Here is a 21,132-nt window from a genome sequence, read left to right on the forward strand (position 1 = left end):
TATCGAAAAATACTTTAACCGAGCGGGTTTCTTTAAAACTTTATTACATAAATTAACAGTGACAACCAACACTATATTTGATGTATTTTTGTGACGTCATATATTTTTCTTAAGCACGTGACGGGTGTATTCTAACACGGTTAATAATCTACAAAAATCGCATCGGCACAAGTGAATAATGACATTAAATCAAAAATATTTAAATGAAAAATCCTTCGATAAGTAATGTATTTTGCAGTTCTTGCTGGGGGTTCATATAAATATTTCGTTTATTTGAAATATTGTCAAAATATTTCGCACCGCCATCGAAATTAGGCACATTTAAAATTACTTTTAGGCTCGATTTACACAAAAACGGGTCAATCAGTAGATTTCCCCCAGCAAGATTTACATTGGTACTTATTTTCTCTACCGATTTCAAATAAAATATACTAAGATTGTTTTTATTTTTCACTTGCGCCAAGCCGTTTTTTATATGCATATACATATTACCATTCATTAGATTACTCGTAGCAGGGGGAGTCTCAAAACTATTAGTTTATGAATAGTTATTAACCTATTACGAAGCTTTAAAACTGTTGATTTTTTTTATACTCCATATCGGTGATATTGAATTTAGTATCACTAGTATTTACAACAGTGTCTATGTAAAGGAGTGAAGCGGGTTTTTTATGCACAATGAATTTCACTTATTACGTTACGATACATTCCCTAAGAACGATCGAAGGAATGCAGATCGTGACGTCAAAGTTGACTATGACGTCATATCTTATGAAATACAGACAAGTGACTTTCTACATATCGCTGTGAAATTAATCGGGCAGCCTTATTAACATAGCCGCGAAATGGATAAAATCGCCGACTCCTGTGATTTCATATTGAATACTGATTTGAACTTGAATATCTATTTCAGTTCGGTGTTAAGTCAGACTGAATTTGTTTAATGAATGTTACGAATATCTCTGGTGCATACATTAAGATACATGTGTTGAAAGCTGGTTTCATTTAGAAAAAACCTGAAATGGACGAATTTTGCAATTAAAGAATGGATTAAAACTAATTTTAACAAATGTACCGTTGAAATAGGAAATAATTTACTCTGAACGAAATATGTACAGTCGTTTTCCCGGTAACGAATATTTGCTAGTAACGAATAATATTTAGAAAAATTATTGGTGAAAGACGAAGTTAAGGTTTCAAAAAATCCTAGCTATACTCTGTCCCAAGATATTTTGGATTCACGTTTGGCTTAATTGTTTGATATTTATAAATACCTCAGGATTCAAACGATGTTCATTCAAAAGTATGAAAAATTTCCAAGAATTCTCAGTCAAAACGCCCCTGTTAGCTTATCAGGTTTCAATACAATGCTAAAAAATGTTATGTCTACGGAGATTTTGTATTGTAGCAAGCCCGGATGATAACGTTGAAATATTGCGCGATGTATTCCGAGTGTATTCCGAATGGAGAAAAGATGTAAACATTCCCCATTATAAATTTATATCCGTAAGGAATCTGTTTTCGTTCCTGTGAATTTTACCGAGTGAAAGATGATAATGTGTCAATGAAATTATCTTGGAAAATATCCCTTTCAACTATTTCAATTGCATTTCTTTCACAGGTAAGTGTATTTTTATTAAAAATCGTCCAAATGTGCAGCATAAATATCTTGGGACAGACTATAGGTAATTATAAAACAGAAATAAATATTCTATCAGTGTGTGAAGTTGTTTGACATTTGCACGATTATTTACAGTATTGTTTACAGATTAAAAAGGTGACCCAGATATGAGCTGCCGGAAGTGCAAGGCAGGAAAAACGAAAGTGTGGAAAACAATTAAGCCTAACTAAGAAAATAAGTTTGTTATTGGCCCCTATTTAGTGGATAATTTTTAATTATGATCCATTTAATAAGATTATGCATCATATCAAATAATTACTGCGCTTTGAATGAAATTACGACTTCAAATTGAACCATGTGTAGTTTTCCTAGTAACGGTTCATTGCGATAGAAGTATCATTTGGGTGGATATATTGACAGATATACGGGCTAAACAAAGGCAAATGACAGTTACTTATCATCAATTACTATTATAGAGTGTTTCTATGAAAATTCAATTTCATAAAGTAACGCAAATAAAAATTCTGCAAGTCCAGTTTCAATTTGACGGAAAAACGGTATGACAAAAATAACGATCATATCATTTGTTTAAAAGACATATTCCCACAATTATTTTTCCTTCTTCAGTTATAAGTCTATTCACACGTTCCTCTAGTATATTTTTGAAATTAATTCGCCTGAAAATATTCGGTCAGAAGTAATAGAGGGCACTTAATTCGATACTGGAAAACGAATTCAAAACTAGGAAAATGGAGGGGGTGTTGAAATTACTATCTCCATAATTCATCCTTCATATTTTCGGAAGTTTGATACTACAGTTTAGAAGGACAAAGATACGTGATTTAAACAAAAAATAAAAACATTTGGAATTCCGTTAATATTAGTCGCATGCACGACGAAACCGCATACGGGTTCGTTACCGATAAAACGACTGTATCTGAAAAAAGAGGATACATACTGGGTTAATAGATACATATGTTGAGACATAATGATTTCCATGCAATCTCAGATGATATTATTCTATTCATTGTCGTTGTAATGTTAATTGCTATTGATGTTTAAAGTTTCCGACTATCAACGCATGAATCTATTTTGACTTTTCTTTTCAACAATTATACGTATTCACAGCATTCTTAAATATCCTGGCTTTAACAGATTGAACTGCTGCGTAACCCATGATTTAATTTTCATTGACATCAGTTGTACTTACATGAATAATATAATGTATAACAACAATATCAAGAGAACCCTCTAACAAAATTAAGGAGTTTAAAAATTAAGTACATATACTTCTAGTGACTTTATTAGCTACCGCTATCTTGCAGCTAATTAAGATTATATATTTTTTTTACAACCGCAAACTTTATGGTTTTTCCTGAATATCGGAACCTCATTTCTGCTATTCAGCAGCTTTCGCTTCCAAACCCTTCTGAAAGAGATAACTATAAAGACTAAAGGGCATTTGTTTCTTTTGTTTTTGTCGACAAAATTTGCAGGTTGGTTTGGGGAACAATGCCCCAAGCCTCTGAAGCAAATTCTAAAAACTAGTATGACCTTGCTCATAAGACGCAAATGGGACTAAATCAAATTGATCGAGTCCTATGATTACTTGAGTGAGTTTTTTTCCTGTGTCTACTATATCATCACTTTATTTGTGTTACCCATCTTCAATTTTCAGGGGGAATGTGACCATAAGAGAAAATCAAAGCACAGAGGTACTGACGGGTGTTGATTTTATTGATTATTATTCATTTTAAAATCAAAAATATGTGATTTCGCAAGACAAGTAGTTTCTTAGCGGTATTGGAATAATTACACACCTTTTAAAAGTTGAAAATAGTTAAACAAGTGTGACTGCTAAGATTGATAGAATTTAATTTCCAGAATATATACCAACCATTTTCACGATTTACAACAGTTGAATCTTGAACATGTTTTATCTGTTTTACCTGTTTATTAGAATTCACATTTAAGTGACGTTAAACAGTGTTTCACATGCATTTGGTAAGCTTCAATTCATCTGACAGAATACAGAATACAGGAAGTACGATAAAACAAATCAAGTCTGAAAAATGAAAAAAAAAAAGCTAAATAATCTAGAGCAAACCAATTTCTAATCTGTAAAAGATGTTTATTAATTGTTTCTCTTTTAAATATTTTGTTCGGCTTAAGTCTAAAAATTCTGCACTATACTTGCACTATACTATGCACATACTTACCTCGACTTGATATATCCTAGTGAACCTGAAATAAAAGATACCACTGAGTCTGCGTCATCTGTTTCATATTTGGATATTTTACTGGAAATGGACATTGATGGTAACCTAACAACAAAACTTTATGATAAACGCGATGACTTCAATTTCTCTATAGTCAACTTTCCATGCTTATGTAGCAATATACCTTCATGACCTGCATATGGTGTTTTTGTCTCTCAGTTAATTCGATACACAAGGGCATGCTCTTCGTATGAACAGTTTCTAAGGCGAGGCAAGCTACTGACAAAAAAGTTGATAAAACAGGACTATCAACAGTCTCGTTTGAAGTCATCTTTTCGTAAGTTCTATGGTCGATACAACGACCTTGTCAGCAAATACAATCTTCCACTGGGTCGCATATTGACTGACGTTTTTCATATTAATTGTTAGACCATAAATAATCACCTCATTGTCTACGGAGTTTTCCGGGTTTTTTTCCCGATTACCACAAAGAGCACACGGCGGGTGTGACCGGTCAGCAGAGGATGCTCACTCCTCCATGGCACCTGATCCTACCTCTATCTCTTCTGAGGTCCGTGTTGCTCTGCTTTGAATTTGTATTTCGTTGAATAGATTTTTGAGATGGTTGTTATTGTCATTTTTTCATGTATTTAATATATCTTACATTACCAAGCACTTTATTCCGCAGTAGACGAGCTTCCGACTTGTAAGAATTTATGCTTCTTATAAGTGTCTCTGCCTAAGAGATTGAATCTTGTTCAACCAAAAGAAATGGAAAGGCAAAGCAGAGACTGATGTGAATTTTGGCCACTAATGATATAATTTAGTAGTAGTTGGGTAATGATAAAATTAAACCATTAATGATCAGAATATTGACTACTATTGCAACTCGATATCATTAGTGGGTACTGGATCATTAGAGGTTGTTTCAGAGCATTGACATAAGGGCGAGTTGTCCAAAAGGCGATTTTGGTTGATAATCTGGTACTGTTATCCATTTTAATACCCGGTTTACTTTCGCTTATTTGATTTCTGCGTGGACCTCACGGTCCTTTCTGTAAAATGTTTTCTTTTGTGGTTACACATAATAGGGCTCTTTATGTTGCGATCATTGCATAAAAAACATTACGCACTGATGCGACAGCAGTTGGATTTTTTGTTTTAGCCAAGATGGCTGCCTTCCTATTGAAGTTAACCTGGATGAGAAGACTCCTTCATTTCCTCACCTAAGTGGATACACATTTTAGGAGATTTGTAAAGTATACTATTTAGAGTAAAGAAAAAGGAAATCACTTCTGTGATAAAGTGGAAAAGGATACGGAATAAATCAATTTGACTGGGGAGGTACTGCAGTATTTTTTTAAAGTTATCTTGTATCTAAACTCCGATGGATACAATATCTAATACTGCATAGGATAGGTCCCACAAACAATTATCTTTTTAAAATTAAGTTTATAGACTCTCCTATTTGTAAGTTCTGTAAATTAAACATAAAAACGATAGAACATTTATTTACAGAATGTCCTGAAATTCAGGGTATTTGGTATAGAATTGAAAAGCTGTTCTTAACAGAATACAATGTTTGTTTGTTTTTTTTTTTTGGGGGGGGGGTATTTTGTTTGTTTGTTTTTTTTTATAAAAAGTAACATGCTTTTACATTTACCAAAAGTAAATATAACAATAAAAAAATATACTGAGTTCAAATCCTGTTGATACTTATTGTGAATTCTTTTAACAATACATTTTTCATGTATTAATTTCAAATCTATCCAAAAACTTGACTTTTTTAGTTTAAGTAATGTAATTGTTTATTATATTCCTTAATCAGAAATTTATGCTGTTGAAAAATTGCAAACATTTAGAATAAGGAAGAGATTGGAAAGCAATTTGTAAATTACTGTAGGCTAAACATCAGCTATTATGGTGTCTTTTAGCCCAATATACATCACAACTAGAATGATCATTATTTTTAAATCTACATGATGTGCAGGATGTGAATGCCTGTCTGTCTTCCTTTCTTTTTCTCCTAGATAACTAAAAACTCTTTACAAACTATTATTTTTGTATTTATTCATTTGTACCATATGTACCATACATTGTGAAATTGTAAAAGAGTTTTGATTTTTTAAAGAAAGTATGAAGTAAACCATCACAGAAAAACATTCATATATTTATTAGTACATCAAATCTAAACATAAATTTTACACCATAATACATAATAGAGAATTTTTAGACTTAAGCTGAAAAAAATATTGAAAGGCAGAGTTAAAAAGGTAAAAAGATAATTCTTATAAGAATTTAAATGTGACTTATGAACAAATGTGAAAACCCTTAGAATGATAATCAATGACATTTAATCATACCAAATCTTTAAAAGATAGTGTATCATTTGAATTCTACCATTTACAACAGTGTTTTTTTTTTATCCCATTGCTTGTAACAATAAATATCATTTTTAAACCCTATCAATTATAAAAATGAATGGAAAAAAGTAAACGTTTCACAAAAATAAATCATACAAAGCAATCTACGCATGTGCACAGGCATCTGTTAAACATAGATGTGATAATCATATCACCTTTTATGTTATTTATATTTATAAATTTTGTAACTATCGCCCTACCAAACTGTATATGAAAAATCTTTTTCAATTGTGACACACAATGGGTTGAGCATCCGTAGCTGAAACTGAAATGTAACAAAGTTACTTTACACATCCTTTGTTTTTGTTATTAACAATAAGTTTCAACATTGTTACAAGGTTAATTTGTTTATTTATTATAGATTATCTATACTTATAAACAGGCTTGGGGCGAATTACATTGTAAAGTAATGCATTACATTACCATTACTTCATGAATTTGGGCATTAAATTACCATTACCATTACTTGATTTTGTTGAAGTAATGTATTACATTACCATTACATGAGTAAAGTAATGCATTACCATTACCATTACTTTTTTTTTAAAGTAAAGCTAATAAAGAGTTTTTGCAAATGTTTCAAATATACAACACTCTTTTACAAATCTACAGCTTCATGCTCAGTATCAGGTTCAAATTCAATGAATAAATAAGAGTCATTCTTTATTTGCTCAATATATAATCATATTGTGGCAATATGAACAACATATTACATAAGTAAAATGATATTTATAGACATTTGGCATGATATAATATCAGATATGAAATAGAGACACGGGATAACATGCGTAACAAAAAACAATTTATGAAATAATGTTGCGGTTTTTAAAAGCTAAATATAGATATATCCCCAGATTACACAAATCTTTATAATTTTGGACACTTAATTTTATTAATTTATAAACAGAGGATTTTTCCCAGTTATATTTCTTAATATATTTTAATCGTATTTCTTTTTACGGTGGACACTTTAAGACAAAAGATTGCTGTTGCACTTATGATTGAAGTTTCAAAGGGTTCATCTTTTAAATGCATCCATCTTCCGGGCTATACTAAATAAATGTTTTGCAGGAGCAGTCAAAGCTTGGGCTGGAAAATACTGTTTGACGATCTTTATCTTAGGATATATTAAGTGCAATAATAGATTAAATACATAAATCTTGTTTTTTCTATAAGTCCAAACAAATGTACAGTGTAATTAATATACAAGAGAGAGAGAGACAAAGAGACAGAGAGAAAGAGAGAGAAAATAAGTAAGATTATTTTCAAATGGGTTATAATATTGGAAGTGATATTGATTTTCATCATGGATGGACAGTGCATTCATTTTGCTTTTAAAGGTGCATGTCTGTCTCCTATTCTATTGTGACATAGCGAAGGGAAGGGGATTGGGGTGTTTAGCACTTCTTATAACAATAGATTGTTTTGATACTTAGATTATCCTGGGGGCATGGTGTGTTGTTGACACATTTCTTAAGTGCAAACTAATTGGAGTAAATTGTTTAAATGATTAAAAACTCTTAATAACAACACTCTTAAAAATGTTATGAAATTGTGCTGTTATCTTTAGTAATAAAACAATTCAAAAATGAATTTTAAAAAACCTTTTTTAAATAAAACATAAAATTAAAACATTTTTTTCTTATAAATTAGAATTATTTCTTTCTTCTTTAAAAATAAATTTAATCAAATTCAATTTCAACTATTCATTTATTCATCACATTTTTTAAAGTGAACATGCATAAATATGCATAGTAATGCAAAGTAATGCCATGTAATGCCAGCATTACACTAGATTTTGGAAAGTAATGCATTACATTAGCATTACTTGTAATGCTAATTTTGAGGCATTACACATTACTAGCATTACTTTGAAAACATGTAATGCATTGCAATGCATTACCATTACATTTAGCATTACCCCAAGCCTGCTTATAAATAAAGTCTTTTTGCCAACAAACTAAAAAAAACAGTAACTGCTTACACCTTTGGTACATCAACACGGGTAAAATGTTGTCCATAAGCTATAGTTGAATTTTACCTGATAAATAATTATTGTAAAATTGATCAAAAACCTATTTTCATTTTCGATAAACCAGCTCGAAATAGCAAAAATAAGAGTAAAGTGGCGGGCACGCTTTGGTGAACCCAAGTCAATAGCCTTTAGCATCAAAATGTATACTTGAAATTAAATAGACCGACATTAGTTTTCATTGCGCATGTTTTTGCACATTCTAGTAAAATAAAGTGTTTTTATACTTTTTATGAATTGTTTTCGATATCATTAATAACATTGAACACAATAAACAAAATACAGATAAAAGAAATTGGATTTTTTGAGGGAAATGTTATATGTTATTCTATTCATTGTCGTTGTAATGTTGATTGCTATTGACCGACTATCAACGCATGAATCTAATTTGACTTTTATTTTCAACAATTATACGTATTCACAGCATTCTTAAATATTCTGGCTTTAACAGATTGAATTGCTGCATAACCCATGATTTGATTTTCATTGACATCAGTTGTACTTACGTGAATACTATAATGTATAACAACAATATCAAGAGAACCTTCTAACAAAATTAAGGAGTTTAAAGATTAAGTACATATACTTCTAGTGACTTTATTAGCTACCGCTATCTTGCAGCTAATTAAGATTATATTTTTTTTTTACAACCGCCAACTTTATGGTTTTTCCCGAATATCGGAACCTCATTTCTGCTATTCAGCAGCTTTCGCTTCCAAACCTTCTGAAAGAGATAACTATAAAGCAGGCCAGGCTTGGGGTAATGCTAAATGTAATGGTAATGCATTGCAATGCATTACATGTTTTCAAAGTAATGCTAGTAATGTGTAATGCCACAAATTTAGCATTACAAGTAATGCTAATGTAATGCATTACTTTCCAAAATCTAGTGTAATGCTGGCATTACATGGCATTACTTTGCATTACTATGCTTTTCGATGCATGTTCATTTTTAAAATTGTGATGAATTGAATAATTGAAATTGTATTGGATTAAAAATTGTTTTAAAGAAGAAAAAGTCATTCTTGAGATTAAGATATTTTGGTTGTATGATAACAGATTAAAAAAAAATTAAAATCCATTCTTAAATTGTCAATATAACTAGCTGTAACAACACAATTTCATAACATTTTAAGAGTGTTGTTATTAAGAATTTTTTATCATTTGAAAAATTTACTCCAATTAGTTGTGCATTCAATGAATTCTCTAGTGTGAAGATTGTGTAAACAACACACAATGCCCCCAGGACAATCTAAGTAGTATCAAAACATTCTATTGTTTTATTAGGTGCTAAACATCCTGATCTCCGCCCTTCTCGTCACTGTGTTCCATTTGGATAAAAAACAGACATACACCCTTAAAAGCAAAAATGAATGCATTAAAAAGAATGCACTGTCCGTCCATGCTCTCTGAAAGCTTAAAAATAACTTCCAGTATTATAACCCATTTGAAAATAATTTTACTCTCTTCTCTCTCTCTTTCTCTCTCTCTCTCTGTTGTATATTATGTACAATAGTTTGGACTGATAGAGAATACAAGATTCGTGTATTTTTTTCTATTATTGTCCGGACACTTATATCTTAGATTTTCAAACCCGACAGGATGCAGTTCAAAAATGAAACCTTTGAAACTTTGCGGATCATAAAGTGCAACAGCAATCTTGTTGAAGTCATTAAATTTGAGCCTGATAGTAAACATGAACTTGTAAAAATGTTTTAGCGTGTTTTATATATAAAACATTTGCAAAAACCTTTAATCAGCAATTAAATTACTTTTTTTTCAAAACTTATTGTCGACTTTACACAAAGTAATGGTAATGGTAATGCATTACTTTACTCATGTAATGGTAATGTAATGCATTACTTCAATAGAATTAAGTAATGGTAATGGTAATTTAATGCCCAAATTCATGAAGTAATGGTAATGTAATGCATTACTTTACAATGTAATTCGCCCCAAGCCTGCTATAAAGACACAAGGGCATTTGTCTCTTTTGTTTTTGACAAAATTTGCAGGTTGGTTTGGGGAACAATGCCCCAAGCCTCTGAAGCAAATTCTAAAACTAGTATGACCTTGCTCATAAGACGCAAATGGGACTAAATCAAATTGATCGAGTCCTATGATTACTTGAGTGAGTTTTTTTCCTGTGTCTACTATATCATCACTTTATTTGTGTTACCCATCTTCAATTTTCAGGGGGAATGTGACCATAAGAGAAAATCAAAGCACAGTATGTGATTTCGCAAGACAAGTAGTTTCTTAGCGGTATTGGAATAATTACGCACCTTTTAAAAGTTGAAAATACTAAGTTTCATTCAAGGAGTTTCTGCAATGGAATTTTAATTCTCACAGAGTGACAACTTATATCAAATTTGATAGACTTTCAGAAACATTTATTTATTGAAATGCTAGCTGCTGCATATAGTTAAACAAGTATGACTGGTAAGATTTATAAAATTTAATTTCCAGAATGTATACCAACCATTTTCACGATTTACAACAGTTGAATCTTGAACATGTTTTATCTGTTTTATCTGTTTATTAGAATTCACATTTAAGTGACGTTAAACAGTGTTTCACATGCATTTGGTAAGCTTCAATTCATCTGACAGAATACAGAATACAGGAAGTACGATAAAACAAATCAAGTCTTAAAAATGAAAAAAAAGCTAAATGAACTAGAGCAAACCAATTTCTAATCTGTAAAAGATGTTTATTAATTGTTTCTCTTTTAAATATTTTGTTCGGCTTAAGTCTAAAAATTCTGCACTATACTTGCACTATACTATGCACATACTTACCTCGACTCGATATATCCCAGTGAACATGAAATAAAAGATACCACTGAGTCTGCGTCATCTGTTTCATATTTAGATATTTTACTGGAAATGGACATTGATGGTAACCTAACAACAAAACTTTATGATAAACGCGATGACTTCAATTTCTCTATAGTCAACTTTCCTTACTTATGTAGCAATATACCTTCATCACCTGCATATGGTGTTTTTGTCTCTCAGTTAATTCGATACACAAGGGCATGCTCTTCGTATTAATGAACAGTTTCTAAGACGAGGCAAGCTACTGACAAAAAAGTTGATAAAACAGGACTATCAACAGTCTCGTTTGAAGTCATCTTTTCGTAAGTTCTATGCATATGGTCGATACAACGACCTTGTCAGCAAATACAATCTTCCACTGGGTCGCATATTGACTGACGTTTTTCATATTAATTGTTAGACCATAATTAATCACCTCATTGTCTACGGAGTTTTCCGGGGTTTTTTCCCGATTACGACAAAGAGCACACGGCGGGTGTGACCGGTCAGCAGAGGATGCTCACTCCTCCATGGCACCTGATCCTACCTCTATCTCTTTTGAGGACCGTATTGCTCTGCTTTGAATTTGTATTTCGTTTAATGGATTTTTGAGATGGTTGACAGTTTGTTATTGTCATTTTTTCATGTATTATTTTTTATCATGTATTTAATATATCTTATATTACCAAGCACTTTATTCCGCAGTAGACGAGCTTCCGACTTGTAAGAATTTATGCTTCTTATAAGTGTCTCTGCCTAAGAGATTGAATCTTATTCAACCAAAAGAAATGGAAAGGCAAAGCAGAGACTGATGTGAATTTTGACCACTAATGATATAATTTATTGTTATACTTTCATGTTAAATACTGAAATCTGATTGGTTAAGACGCAGTTAATAATATTTTCTATTACCCTCAGCGTTAGCAACGCACTTAGCAACGGGTAACATTAAAAAATGTTACATGCGCGAAAATTATGCGCGTACGGTTCGCTGTAGAATTCACGTTATTCCTATATAAAAGCAGTAAAATTTTCTTAAAAATTAAGACATTCAGTATAACAAAATAAATAGTGCCTGTTTGGGAGGATAACAGTTGAAATTGACACCCCTCGAAAACCATTGTCAACCTCCGCTTTGCGTCGGTTGACAATGGTTTTCTCGGGGTGTCAATTTCAACTGTTACCCTCCCAAACAGGCACTATTTGTATAGTAGTAGTTGGGTAATGATAAAATTAAACCATTAATGATCAGAATATTGACTACTATTGCAACTCGATATCATTAGTGGGTACTGGATCATTAGAGATTGTTTCAGAGCATTGACATAAGGGCGAGTTGTCCAAAAGGCGATTTTGGTTGATAATCTGGTACAAGCGAATGCCGACTGTTATCCATTTTAATACCCGGTTTACTTTCGCTTATTTGATTTCTGCATGGACATCAGGGTCCTTGCTCTATAATGTTTTCTTTCGTGGTTACACATAATAGGACTCTATATGTTGCGATCATTGCATAAAAAAACATAATGCACTGATGCGACAGCAGTTGGATTTTTTGTTTTAGCCAAGATGGCTGCCTTCCCATTGAAGTTAACCTGGATGAGAAGACTCCTTCATTTCCTCACTTAAGTCGATACACATTTTAGAAGATTTGTAAAGTATACTATTTAGAGTAAAGAAAAAGGAAATCACTTCTGTGTTAAAGTGGAAAAGGATACGGTATAAATCAATTTGACTGGGGAAGTATTTTTGATTTTTTAAAAGTTATCTTGTATCTAAACTCCGATGGATACAATATCTAATACTGCATAGGATAGGTCCCACAAACGATTATCTTTTTTAAATTAAGTTTATAGACTCTCCTCTTTGTAAGTTCTGTAAATTAAACATAGAAACGATAGAACATTTATTTACAGAATGTCCTGAAGTTCGGGGTATTTGATATAGAATTGAAGAGCTGTTCTTAACAGAATACAATGTTTTTGGGGGTTTTTTTTGTTTTGTTTTTTGTTTTTTTATAAAAAGTAACATGCTTTTTTGGTAAATATAACAATAAAAATTATACCGAGTTCAGATCCTGTTGATACTTATTGTGAATTCTTTCAACAATACATTTTTCATGTATTAATTTCAAATCTGTCCAAAAACTTGACTTTTTTAGTTTAAGTAATGTAATTGTTGATATATTCCTTAATCAGAAATTTATGCTGTTGAAAAATTGCAAACATTTAGAATAAGGAAGAGATTGGAAAACAATTTATGAAATATTGTAGGCTAAACATCAGCTATTAATGGTGTCTTTTAGCCCAATATACATCACAACTAGAATGATCATTATTTTTTAAATCTACATGATATGCAGGATGTGATTGCCTGTCTGTCTTTCTTTTTCTTTCTTTTCTCCTTGATAACTGACAACTCTTTACAAACTATTATTTTTTTATTTATTCATTTGTACCATATGTACACTACATTGTGAAATTGTAAAAGAATTTAGATTTTTTAAAGAAAGTATGCAGTAAACCATCACAGAAAAACATTCAACTATTTATTAGTACATCAAATCTAAACATAAATTTTACACCATAATACATAATGCAGAATTTTTAGACTTAAGCTGAAAAAAATATTGAAAGGCAGAGTTAAAAAGGTAAAAAGATAATTGTTATAAGAATTTAAATGTGACATATGAACAAATATGAAAACCCTTAGTACGATAATCAATGACATTTAAACAAACCACATCTTTAAAAAATAATGTATCATTTGAATTCTACCATTTACAACAGTGGTTTTTATTATCCCATTGCTTGTAACATTAAACATCATTTTTAAACCCTATCAATTATAAAAATGAATGGAAAAAAGTAAACGTTTCACAAAAATAAATCATACAAAGCAATCTACGCACGTGCACAGGCATCTGTTAAACATAGATGTGATAATCATATCACCTTTTATGTTATGTATAAATTTTGTAACTATCGCCCTACCAAACTGTATATGAAAAATCTTTTTCACTTGTGACACACAATGAGTTGAGCATCCGTAGCTGAAACTGAAATGTAACAAAATTAATTTACATATCCTTTGCTTTTGTTATTAACAATCAGTTTCAACATTGTTACAAGGTTAATTTGTATATTTATTAAAGAATATCTATACTTATAAATGAAGTCTTTTTGCCAACAAACTAAAAAACCAGTAACTGCTTACACCTTTGGTATATTAACTCGGGTAAAATGTTGTCCATAAGCTATTAATAGTTGAATTTTACCTGATAAGTAATTATCAAAAACCTATTTTCATTTTCGATGAACCAGCTCGAAATAGCGAAAATAAGAGTAAGGTGGCACGCTTTGGTGAACCCAAGTCAGTAGCCTTTAGCATGAAAATATATACTTGAAATTAAGGAGACCGACATTAGTTTTCATTGTGCATGTTTTGCACATTCTAGTAAAATACAGTGTTTTTATACTTTTTATGATAAAATTGTCGATATCATTAATAACATTGAACACAGTAAACAAAGTACAGATAAAAAAAAAGATGGATTTTTTTAGGGAAATTTAATTTTGTAAACGATTTTTTCCGTTGCACGGTAGGTGGGCTTTTATGACGTTATGGTAAAATTAAGTTTTGGGAGAATGCGTTATAAGAAATAACATAAAAAAAGGTAAAAATCCTACGCCGTTGAAAATCTATACACAGTGCTATCCTCGGGGATACTTTTCTTAATTTTTGATTAAATCCATAATACCAATCTAAATATGTAATACTACTACTATAGAGCAAAATTTGGTGCATTTTAATATTTTGAGATGGCCCCCACTGAAAACCAAACTGTAGTATTTTTATATATAAGGAAGAAAATGATACTACCAATGACATATTACAATTTACCAAAAAAGCTATTGTAGTATTTTTTTCTGCTTTTAATTGCGGAAAATGACAATTTTCTATATACCGTATTACCACAGGGGCCAAGCCCGTTTTAACATTAATTTCAATGTAACCATAAAGTAAGGGGTCGACCTTTGACCAAGATAAAAAAAAAAATACCAGCTCGCCTCAAAAGCCTAAAAATAATTAATGTTTGTACTATTTGGAATATGCATCTAGTTTTCAGAAAAGTGATGTCTCAGATACACCAAATTTCAATTTGATGCGTCTTGAAATAGCGGAGATGTACGTCATATTCTTTCGAGGTCACCAGTTTATTTTTTCCGGACATTTACCGGTCCAGGGTTCCCGATGGGTTTTTGCCTAGTATGACAACAACAGTATCTCGACAAATGGAGAAACTTTGGCTCTAATCTTTTAAAATTCCACATCAAACGCACGCTACTGTGTATATTACTATAGAAAATGTACTTGTATTTTGAGATGGCCCCTAAAGAAAACCAGACGGTCGATTTTCTTGAAACTTTGCAGATAGACTAGAATTGGTTTAATTTACACACAGTTAAAAAGTTTTGGATTTTGTAGTTTTTCCGCAAAAAACCCCCAAACGGCCTACTTCAATAATATTGAAAGATTACGTAAAGAATGAATATATTTACTGGGAACTTACTTAGAGTATAAGAAGTTCAGATTTGACAAATATTGAATAAATAAAATAACGCAATTCGTTTCTGTTGAATGCGCGATTTAAGTTTTGATGGATAGAGCGCTTGCAAAAACACAGCCTCTGGTGAGAGAATGGAATACAACTTTCCAGAACGGGTAACCAGAAACGCGGGTTGACTCATTAACGTCATGGGGAAAATACATGACGGGTTCATCATGCATGGCGGATACCTTGGATCGGACATCTTTGGTTATTAAAAAAAGTTAATTTATAAATAAATTGCAACTATTTGATGCGATCTTAGTTTTGTTGGAAAGAACTTTCTGAAACGGGGTGTCCAGGAACGAGGGTTGTCTAATTAACATGGCGGAAAGTGTAGGACGAATTAACCATCGGACAGATACTTTGAATCTGACAACTTTAATTTAAAATATGTTAGGAAAGCAATTAGGACAAATTCAGACACAGTATATACATCCCATCCCTCGCAAAATATGGTTCAACATATAAAACATTGAATTATATTAATGTGTAAATTGTAAATTGCGTGGGTTATCATCTGGTCTTACTGAATTCTACTCATCTGGTCTTACTGAATTCTACAGAATGAACAAGCTTGATCGGTCCAGACACTGGACCACACTCGCCGCACCACCCAGCGCAAGAGAAGGATATCTCAGAACCGTCCGCTGAACGAAGGAAATTGGTCGCTCTAGTTTCAAATCCCCCATCTGTACCAAATACAACCTGAAAAAGGCAAACATATATCCATCATCGGGACAATAATATATTTATATTATATATATTAATAATATTTTTATCAAATTTGTGTTTGTATAACCTTTCACAGTATGTTTATACCTTATATGAGTCTAAAAGCGGAAGTTTTTGTACTTATATAATTCTTTTACTATGGAATTTTTATATAATATGATTTTTCTCAAAGATGCCCAGGGACCATTTTAAAAAAAAAAAATTTTTTTAGTAAAATAATTGCGTTTAATCAAGCATGCACTCATATTTGCGATTGACGATAAAACAATACGTAAACAGAATGTTGCCGAAACACACTTTCATACCGTAGGATCAACAATAAGTCCAGTTCCTCTAGTGTCTATAATTGCATGTCCAAAATGAGGACAGGGGTCTCTAAAATATTCCCCGTTACAGTCTGCGGCCTCTCCATACTTAATTGTGGGTGATCCTGTCACAGAAGTGAACGTGTAATCTGTTCCTTCTACCTCCATGTCCTGCAAAAGGGCAAGCAAACTGAATTTGAATTGTAGGCTTCAAACTTCAATATCCAATGATTGATATAGTTTATCATAAAAATAATAAAAGAGTGCAACCGCATACACATTACTCATTATCCAAAAAAAAAAACCCAACACATTTTATTCTTGTAGAAAAGGAAATATCGCATTAGAATAATATTTAATGTAGACTAGTTTGTCTTGTAACTGTTAGTAGTCGTAACAGTATTTATGTTAAAATCAATAAACAAATAACAATTGTACATATGTTGAAAAATAGTAACATTTTTCTTATTGTAAAAAAGTTGAGTATTTTTTCAAACCAATCGTACATTATTTGATTCATAAGTAAAAACAGTTAACAGTGTTTTATGATTTATTAATTTGTACCAAATTTACATAAAATTTGTAATTTCCTTACCTGCAAAAAATGCAGTTTAGGAGTGAAAGATAAGGAAAGAGTTTGTGGGAGAGACAGCGTGTTAATCATTTATATTCATTATTTAAAGGTCAATTTTACTCGTCAGATAGTTTTGTTTACAGAACACATTTTTTTATGGAAAAAAAATCCCTCGAAAGAATTTGACATACTCCCGTACAAAATACTGTAAAAGTACTAGATTTTGCTGTGTATTCTATTTAGCGTTTTTACGGAATGTGGCTTCCTCTAAATCAAGTACATCGCTAAATGCCATGCATATATGTATAAGAATAGTCACATTCAGGAATACGCTAATTCAAATTCTAAAACTAATTTCCGGCAAATATCGTACACGCCAAATATAATACGTTTACAGTAATTTAAAGTAAATGATAGTTTTGGTTATTGCTCACAACCCAGGCTGGACAGATGCGGAGAGATAAAATAAAGAAAAAATTTGGATGCATAGACTGCAGTCATTCCGCCCTGACGGCATGAACAAATAAAGTGACTTCACCAAAATGAACATCAACTAAGTACTGGTTTTTTTTCGTAGCAATATCGCCATCATCATTCTTTTGGGTCCATGTACAAACTATCATTCATGTTAATTGTTCAACTTATTAGCTCGTTCCTTAATCAATTTAATCTGTACGGGTTCTTCTTGTTTTCTTTTTCTTTTTTGTTATTTTGAATTGTTTTCATCCATTTTATTTTCTTTATTTAACTCCCATTAGTTTTTACACTCATGTATATTTATGTGGTCTTTTACAGAGCCTGCCTTCCCTACAAACCTTCATTACGAATTATCTTACTAGTACAACTTAATTAACAGCAATTAGCAAATTAATTCGTTTGCGTTATCTTTCAGCACTTCTACAGAGACCGTCCGCTGCGTCGGACGGGATTTTTCTTTCTCGGGCTTGAAATCTTTAATACTAAGATGACGTTGCGACGTTTCGATCCGGTGTTTATATATTATTTAGTTTTTATATATTATTTAGTTTTTAGTTTAGTGCTAGTTTTGTAGATGTTTTTTCTTCTTTCATATGTAGTTACAATTTGTTGTCCTGAAGAAGGGACGGGTTGTCCCGAAAATTTGACAATATTTTATTTTATTGTTCGTGTCGTTGGTTATTTTTAATGCTTTTTATACCTCATCTCATAACCGTATATCTTTTGATCTGACACTATAGATAACGAGATAACGATATATATATATATATATATATATATATATATATATATATATATATATATATATATATTCTCTTGAGAAATCATCAAATCAAAATTTTTCAAAACCTCTATCCGTATCTTAATTTTGGTAAACTCCACTCGTTTCAAAGGAGATTTATATTTGGATTGGCATTGTTGATAAGAAACTATCCAGTTTGAGCCATCGTGTTCAATGAAGCTATTTGTGTTTTTTAAGGTGATGAAATGTGATGGCCCAGTTGCCATATCATGACAAAAGATCTTGGTTCGTCTCCCATTGGCTGCTATTGGATAAATCCAGTACTCTCCATCCGATGTATTTACAGCACAAGACAAAAGATCAATGCATGATGCTGGTACTACAAAAACAATAAATTAGTTTATGTGTTTTCATTATTCAAAATCTGAAGATATAAGCTAAGCATATACTGAGCAAGTTGGAGAATAATCGGAAATGTAAAATCATATCTAGTAGTTACATTTAAAATAATGTACATTATTTTTGTGATCTTATGAAAAAAAAAATTTTGTATGTCTAATGTTTAATTGTATTTTAGACTGAACTCCGTTATCACTTTAAATGATGGTTTCATACATTTCTTTTCAATTTTAAAATTTATCAACCCATTCCATGAGAAATAAAATGTTCTGAATAGATAAACAAGGTAATAGCTGCAGGGCATTGTCACTTGTTCTAAAAACTTGGATTGTCGACCTGGGAACTGCAATTCCGTAAGAGGTAAAACGTTGCAATTTACAGCGCAAAAATATTTGCTCTAGTTTAAGACTGATTAATCTTATTTCTGTAGGAAAAATAGTACCATAAAATTATTCGGGCAATTCACTACTGAAATTGTTAAATTACCTTAGGCTCTTTCTCTTAAGGTACTTCACTACACCGAGACTTATACTTTTTAAGACACTACGTCACAAGATGGCGATTTAAATGTTTTGTTAAACTGTTTGTATCAATCGATTCAGATGTATATCGTCATAGCTCAGTGGTTAAACTATCAGACTTGTGAACCGCATGTCATGAGTTCGAATCCACCTGGGCCTTTTGTTTATGTTTACTGAATGAAATTTTTGAAAATACCATTTTTTATCTAAAATTGCACTTTTTTCCGCCTATTTGATAAATATACTTCTTATCCATCATGCTTTTTATTATAATCAAGTAATTTTCTGCTGATTTGAGAAACTATTTCAAGGCACCTTAAGCAAGATAATCAACCGAAAATGAAGTAGATTTAATTCACAATCATATCACCATTGCACCACTTTACGGACATGGTGGTGGTGATCAAAAGAATTTCAGAGACAATCAAAGTGACGAATCAGAAGTAGAATGTCCAAGGAACATTTGAGTCAAATATTAGTACAAAATTTTTATACAGGGATCTGCAAACCTACAGCTAACAAGGTACCAAACAAAGATTTTTTTATATTTTTATATTTATATTTCACTATAATTGAAAAGTCGAGATTGCTTTACACCTACCGAAACGTGTGTTTCCGTTGTTGATGACCCAATAACTATCTACATTTCCGCTTTCGTCGCCATCAAATATTACGTTGAAAAGATAGCATAACTTTGTCGTTCCATTGAACAATAACGATACACATTGTGGTTCCTGAAGGCAGGTAAAACTGCATTGGGATGTCCCAAATCTAGGACCGGACCAAATTCCCAAAGAAGGTTCAACAAGATCTAGCCTTGTTACAGTTTTTGTAAAATAAATCTCATCTAGAAAAATAATAAAATTTCTAATTCATTGCTAATTACATTCCTGTTCCTTGTTTTCAATCAGTTTAGAATTTGCTGATTGTTAAAAAATTGTAAGATTAAAATAGAACTTGATATATTCTATACTATGAAATATTCAGATAATGTTTGTAAATTTTTGATACTTTATAAAAGCTTACTTGTGTTTCCAGGTGACATTGTCGTCGAAATAAAGAGCAACACGAGAAGTTTTGCGATCAGATTCATTATTCTTCTTATGTCGTATGTTTAGGAGAACACATTGGCTATTAATGTTGTTTTGTGCCTGCAGAGGATGGAGAAGGCTGTGTAATAGGCATTGTAATGTGTAATAAGGTTAATGTAATGGTCATTTTAAATACTTGGTCAGGAAATATTAATAAAATCAATATTTCTTTATTAATATATTGGTATTTGCTATATGGACACAGTCTAGGAATAAACATAAAACACAAAGCATAAAGTGGTTATTCTTACCTATATTTATTCAAACCATAATATGTCTCACCTAACAACACATTATGCATGACCTTTCACTCAATAAAAGAGATTCGTTTTAACAAAGAAGTCTTTTGTGTCTGGTTACTTTGGTTATTCATATACTCAAATACTTTATAAACAAAAAGAAAACAAAACAATGATACTATAAATAACATGCATTTAAGGATAATGATTCTTTACCAAATTGCTCAAAGTGCAAATAAACAAGAGGCTAACAGGTATTGACAGTCACTTAAGTGCTATATCCCTTTAATTGACACGTCAGAGTGTCTCAATTTGCATTTAAAACT

The 21,132-nt window shown here is 31.5% G+C and overlaps 1 protein-coding gene across 1 annotated transcript; it reads right to left on the reverse strand.

Moving 5' to 3' along the window:
* Positions 1-13,176: 13,176 nt before the first annotated feature.
* LOC105322498 (A disintegrin and metalloproteinase with thrombospondin motifs 20) lies at positions 13,177-20,740 on the reverse strand. Its single transcript, XM_011421241.4, has 6 exons — positions 20,503-20,740; positions 20,078-20,323; positions 18,664-18,935; positions 16,764-16,934; positions 16,278-16,431; positions 13,177-14,172 (listed from the first exon to the last, which is right to left on the reverse strand). Exons 1-6 carry the CDS (start codon positions 20,567-20,569, stop codon positions 14,132-14,134), a joined length of 951 nt encoding a protein of 316 aa, XP_011419543.3. The 5' UTR covers positions 20,570-20,740; the 3' UTR covers positions 13,177-14,131.
* Between the last annotated feature and the right edge of the window lie 392 nt (positions 20,741-21,132).

Source organism: Magallana gigas, chromosome 8, assembly GCF_963853765.1.
Source record: "Magallana gigas chromosome 8, xbMagGiga1.1, whole genome shotgun sequence".
Classification (NCBI taxonomy): domain Eukaryota; kingdom Metazoa; phylum Mollusca; class Bivalvia; order Ostreida; family Ostreidae; genus Magallana; species Magallana gigas.

Excerpts from the sequence above, each read along its gene's own strand:
- LOC105322498 (XM_011421241.4), bottom strand. The coding sequence starts at position 20,569 with ATGAATCTGATCGCAAAACTTCTCGTGTTGCTCTTTATTTCGACGACA. Across the intron at positions 16,935-18,663 it reads AAATTAAGATACGGATAGAG|GACATGGAGGTAGAAGGAAC; the intron begins GTTTTGAAAAAT and ends GCCCTTTTGCAG. Across the intron at positions 14,173-16,277 it reads TGTTCATTCTGTAGAATTCA|TTTCAGCTACGGATGCTCAA; the intron begins GTAAGACCAGAT and ends GTTACATTTCAG.